The sequence below is a fragment of the Akebia trifoliata genome, chromosome 3 (genome assembly GCF_017979445.1).
Source record: "Akebia trifoliata isolate Shusen 1 chromosome 3, ASM1797944v1, whole genome shotgun sequence".
Taxonomy (NCBI): Eukaryota; Viridiplantae; Streptophyta; class Magnoliopsida; order Ranunculales; family Lardizabalaceae; genus Akebia; species Akebia trifoliata.
In genome coordinates, this window is record NC_141377.1 from 55,451,134 (window position 1) to 55,456,806 (window position 5,673).

Sequence of the window (5,673 nt, forward strand, 5' to 3'; positions counted from 1 at the left end):
GTGATTGAGATAGAGAATGTTAATTGAAGTTTGCAACAATATCATTATAGGGTTACTTTAAACGTTTTTCTTTCAAAAAATAAAAAATAACTATCATCTAGCAAAATATATTTTAATTATAATTTATTTTACCAAAGATGTGAATTTGTGGTTTTTGAAAAAAAAAAACATTTTAGATAGATGGATTTATCGTACAAACTCATTTGTTGTAATTTTATTACAAAAACTCTCTCAATTTATCAATTTTTTATTTTTTTATTTTTTTGCTTTGGCATGCCGCACATACCATCCCACCTGGCACTTGTATAACAATTAAATAACCATATTTTTTATAGAGGGGCATATAGAGATTTGAAGTCATGATCTAGGGAGCAAATTCAATAAGTCTTGCCATCTCAACTAACCCCTGGTGGGTTGTTACTTTATCAAGTTTGCTACTCAATGAACCTTAGTTTATGAATCAGGCTAACATGGCTAATGGGCCCACATAGAGTATCAAATTGGCAATCTAGCACTATAGATTTTTGAGTTTGACTGAAGGTGGTGAAAATGTATGGTTACTAAGGCTAATAATGGGTCAGATAATATCCACTTATCCGACTATATTACCCAACTCATCCTACTTAAGTTATTCAGGTATGGGATTAAATTTGTTATCCAATTAAGAATTTGAATAAATTTATCCACAATTATTTTTTATCAAAATATTTTTAGAGTTAGATATAGATATGCGTCATATCCAACTAGATTATATGTTTATCTAAGTTTAATATAATAGATTTACAATAAAATATATGTATAACAAAAAATTAAGATTTTTCCGTCATAATCACAATGAGGTGTGTATATATATATCGGACTTGGATATCTGTTTGAAGTTAGGGTATAAGTTGGATACAGATATCCTTAAAAAAATAGATAAAAAGTCAAATATGGATATTCTTAGTATAAGTGGGTAAAATATTGGATATGATAGATTTGGATAAGAATATGAAAATACCTTCATCCGACCCACACCCAACCCATTGCCAGCCTAATGACTATCGAACTCTCAAATTTAAAACTAAAATTCAGTGGTGAAAATTAACTTTTTTTTCTTTTGTTTTTTTTTTTTTTCTTCAAAGTTTTTAGTTTTTTTTCTCCTTTATAACCTTGTGGCATTAGATCATATTTTTGGATGTCACAAATTGATACAATTAAGATCTACTCCAAGGTATGTTAAATAATAAATTAATCACATCAATTTGAATTTTATGATATGGATCGTACTCCAAGGTTTACAGGCTACTAAACCTGATAAAGTAAGGTTCGATAGGTAACAAACTTCATAATATAAGGTCCCCTTGGAGTTGTTAGACCTCCAAAGGAGTTTTTATAGTAAAAATGCAACACTTGGGTTTACCGGGTGAACCTCTCTTTAAGATATAAAAAGAAATTACAAAATATATCTAATAGAATCCAACAGATGGGTTTCTATTAATTTAATTCCATTTTAGGTCCACTCTAATAAAATGGAATTAAAATTGGGTTTTTGGATTTGGTTCAGATTAAATGGGTACCCATTGACAGTACACTTTTATAATTAAAGAACAACGATGAATGCACGTGGTAAATCATGTGTACGCGGCTGATGTGATAAGGGCACGTAATTACAAATATTTTTTCTTATGTATTCTGAAGAAAAATATCTATAATTCTATGTCCCTACCACATCAACCGCATTTATGATTTACCGGGCGGGAATTCATCACGACTCACAATTAAACACCTTAATGAAAATAGGCTATTTTAAACCTTAAAACAACATTTGAAGTAAATGATTAAATTCGAGCAGATTCATTCTGATTTTCTAGAGATATGCGGCTGTAACTATATTTCCTAAAAAGGTTCTTTCAGGTAGCATATCCGACAGGGCACAGACCAGAAGTTCGTTGGCCATGTGGGCCCTTCAAAGTTGACCACGTGGCAGTTATCATATGATCATCAATTTGAACAGATCCATCTGCGGCCGTAATTATATTTCCTAAAAAGGTTATTTCAAGTAGAAGTTCGTTGACCACGTGGCAGTTCTATATGGTCGTGTCAAAGAAAATTTAAATCCTTCCAGTTTATTTCCTTAATATAACTCAAGGGTATTTTCGTCATTTGAAATGACCAAATCTTTGAACGATAATGAGGACACCTAGATTAGAAATAGAAAGTGTGGAGTCCCAACTCAATCTTTTATATAAGAAATAGATGTCTTGTAGGTCTCTCTCATCTCATGTGTTAGAAGAGAGGGAGAGGGAGAGAGAGACAGAGGCTTTGATGACGAAGCAATCTGGTACGAAATGTTCTCATTGTGGAAACAAAGGCCATAACTCAAGAACATGTAGTGAGAAGGTTGGATTGAAGCTTTTTGGTGTGACGATATTGAAACATAAAGTAAATGAATCGATGAAGAAGAGCTTTAGTATGGGACATTTGACATCAAACAACGCAGCTGAATCCTCCATCGATCGTGGATATCTCTCTGATGGGCTAGTTCGATTGAAAGGAGATGGAAACGAGAGAAAAAAAGGTGATTGATTCAATACTCTCTCTCTCTCTCTAAATTTGTTTTTCTTTTAATTCGACTTTAAGCTTTTGAAAACGTTATTTGGATCAATATTTTGTTGGTTTTCATAGGTAATTGCTGTTTTTTTGCAAAAAATTTATGATGGTTGATCATGATTTTTATTATTATTATTTTGGTATTCCGATTTTATCTAAAATATTTGCTTTGATGGGTTTATAGTTTTCCATTGGGATCATGGTTTCAAATATCGGTTTGAAATGTCGTGTCATCGTTCATGGATGAGACCGAGCTGTCTTGGATGAGTAAATCCGATTTGTTTATGAGTGATACCAGGACGACTCAGGCGAGTCATCTCGTCCGGTCTCCGACGAGATTTGAAACCATGCTTAGGATTGACCTTCTTCAATTTTTATTTTTTTTATTTTCTTCTATAGTGGGTTATTGTTAATTTGTTGGAATTTTGTGGACGAGGTGGTATTGCCATTTATAGTCATGAAGAACTGTTCTTTAGTTAATTGTTTTGGTTGATGGGAGGGAATAGAGATGGCAATGGATATAGGGTGCCCAAATAACAACAAATACCTGACATTTTGTGACTTATTCAATATTGGACCCAAACCCGAATCCGAAATTCAAAGGAATAGGATTATAATCTGACTTGCATAATCGGGTCTAGTTCGGTACCCGACCCATGACTGCCATTGATGCTCAAGTTTATAGGTTCCACCAACCAATTACCTGGTTGCAATACATGAAATAAATTAATATGACCAATACTCAATAAGGACGCATCAGCATTAATGTTTTTGAAACTTGATTCTGATTCAACCCGGTTACCTGACATTTCGGGAATACCTGTTTCACTATTGGAACTTGAATGAATAGGATTCGTAGGCATAATTTGCTACGAATTTCATGACTAACACGTTGATGATCAAATCTCTCCCACAGCATTCTCGATTTAATTTTGCCTTACACTTGGTAGAATCTAAGGGAAATATAGGATTTGTTGAATGTCGAATTTGACCATGGGAATCTCTGTCATGAGATGAAGGCCCAACTTTTTATTGGATTGGTTTATGTGGTTTTCTTTTCATGTAACATTATCGATGGTTTTTTTAGTGTGGAACCCTAAATATAGTGATGTATTCAATGAAACAAATAAGAAACACAAGATTTACGTGATTTGACAAGATGTCTAGGTTCATGCCATGATGAGATCATTTCAATATTTCCGAGAAAATAGGGCTAGAATCTCTCAATCTTCTTCCTTTCATAACAGATTTTGGATAAATTAATTCCTTGGTTTGTTTCATTTTTTATTTTTTACTTTTCCAATTAATTCATCGTCAACTCGATCACCTCTCGCATCAGATTAGATTTTCCACGGAAAAAGATTTTTCATGTTGATATATCTTGGATATAAGATATAAATCAAAGGATTTATTCTGATCTTGATCATCCTATTTCAAACGCTAAGAATGAATCTCTTACATGTACATATTTCTTTTGCTCATCAGATTCAAAGCATCCAACACATTTTTCTCTGGGTTGAACAATTGAAACAAAGTCTATTTTTCATTTATTATCACTGTTTTTTTAACAGTTTTTTTTTTAGGATCAAAATCATATTTATTGAATCTATCATTATGGGGATGAATAGAACCTTGTAATTACACATCAACTTGTTTTAATGCCTTCTTTTCTTGCTTTAGGAATTCCATGGACCGAGGAAGAACACAGAACATTTCTCGCCGGATTGGAGAAGCTTGGGAAAGGCAATTGGAGAGGAATTTCAAAGAACTTTGTGACCACTAGGACTCCAACTCAAGTGGCCAGCCATGCTCAGAAGTATTTTATGAGGCGGGCTATTTCCAACAAGAACAAGCGCCGATCAAGCCTTTTCGACATGGTAATTAAAGATTCCGTAAGCCATTACTTCCACACTTTCCTTAGCCTCCAAATTCATTTTCTTCGTCTTGATAATCTAAGTGTATATTACATATATACAGGGTCCAATATCGAAAACTGAATCCGCTGAATCCACGAAGCAAAGGAACGGTGTTCTTGAACAGGTAAATTTAATCTTCGACGAAAACAAAATAAGAATTTTATCTATGATGCCTTCATGTGATGATTTGTTTGTATATTTGCACGTTCTAGGTTGGTAGTTCAGCTCATATTGCAAACCAAATAGCTGATCGAGCCATCGAAGCACCCCAAGCTATACCCATGGCCACCACTGGTGCCTATCCGTATTTTCGTGGATTTCCATATTTGGTAAGATTTTTTTTTTCTTCAGGAAGTGCTCCTAACTCGGAAGTGTATTTCCCGAACAATGTCACCAAACAATCCATATTTGAATTGAAATTCTTATACGATTGATCCTATAGAAGCGCTTCGGTCGACCATTTTGTTCGTTAGCTTACTTTAATCTTTGATTTTTTAAATAGGAGGGAAGTTCCGATGGGAAGCTAAGTTACTTGGAAGCTAAAGTCTACCCAACGCTGTCATTCATCCCAATGCTGAATCTTCCTAACCGAAGTTACGTTTATCATCCTAAACCATATGATAATTTCACTAACTACACACCAATTGCTCCCCACTCAGCCGTGATTGCATCTCCTCAAACAACCCTGGATTGTGCAGCTAAAACAGAACCCCCTAATTCGTCGACTGTAAACACTGAGTTGGAGCTTGGTATTGCACCATCTCAAGTGCATGATCAGACCAAGTTATCCAATTCGGTTGGCGCCATTAGTGTGATCTGATGATTTGTATTGGATTGTGAAATTAGTGCATTTGTTTTTCAAGAGTTTGGAAATAAAATATCATTGGTTCCATTTCTTTGATAGTTCTAGCTCTATTCTTTCACTTCGACAGTACTTGAGCCAAATTTAAACATCAAATCATTTTGTATCTTAAAGACATCTAAAATGATGATTTAAAGAATCAGAAGGGGGGCTCTTAAATTTGACACAGTTAAGGTCAATCAAGACCATTCAATTAGTGGACCACTTTTTAGAGTAAAGAGGCCCACTAACAAATGCTTGGTTGGCCAAGCCTTGATGGAACTGGCCACCAAATTTAATCTAATGAGATTTGTATGAAAAAAA

General features: G+C 34.2%; 1 protein-coding gene across 1 annotated transcript; it reads left to right on the top strand.

The window, feature by feature from the left end:
* The first annotated feature begins 2,207 nt into the window (after positions 1–2,207).
* LOC147408118 (uncharacterized) lies at positions 2,208–5,439 on the top strand. The gene is made up of 5 exons (XM_086432880.1): positions 2,208–2,560; positions 4,273–4,469; positions 4,570–4,632; positions 4,721–4,837; positions 5,011–5,439. The coding sequence occupies exons 1-5, from the start codon at positions 2,239–2,241 to the stop codon at positions 5,326–5,328; spliced, it is 1,017 nt and encodes a 338-aa protein (XP_086289006.1). The 5' UTR covers positions 2,208–2,238; the 3' UTR covers positions 5,329–5,439.
* The last annotated feature ends 234 nt before the right edge of the window (positions 5,440–5,673 follow it).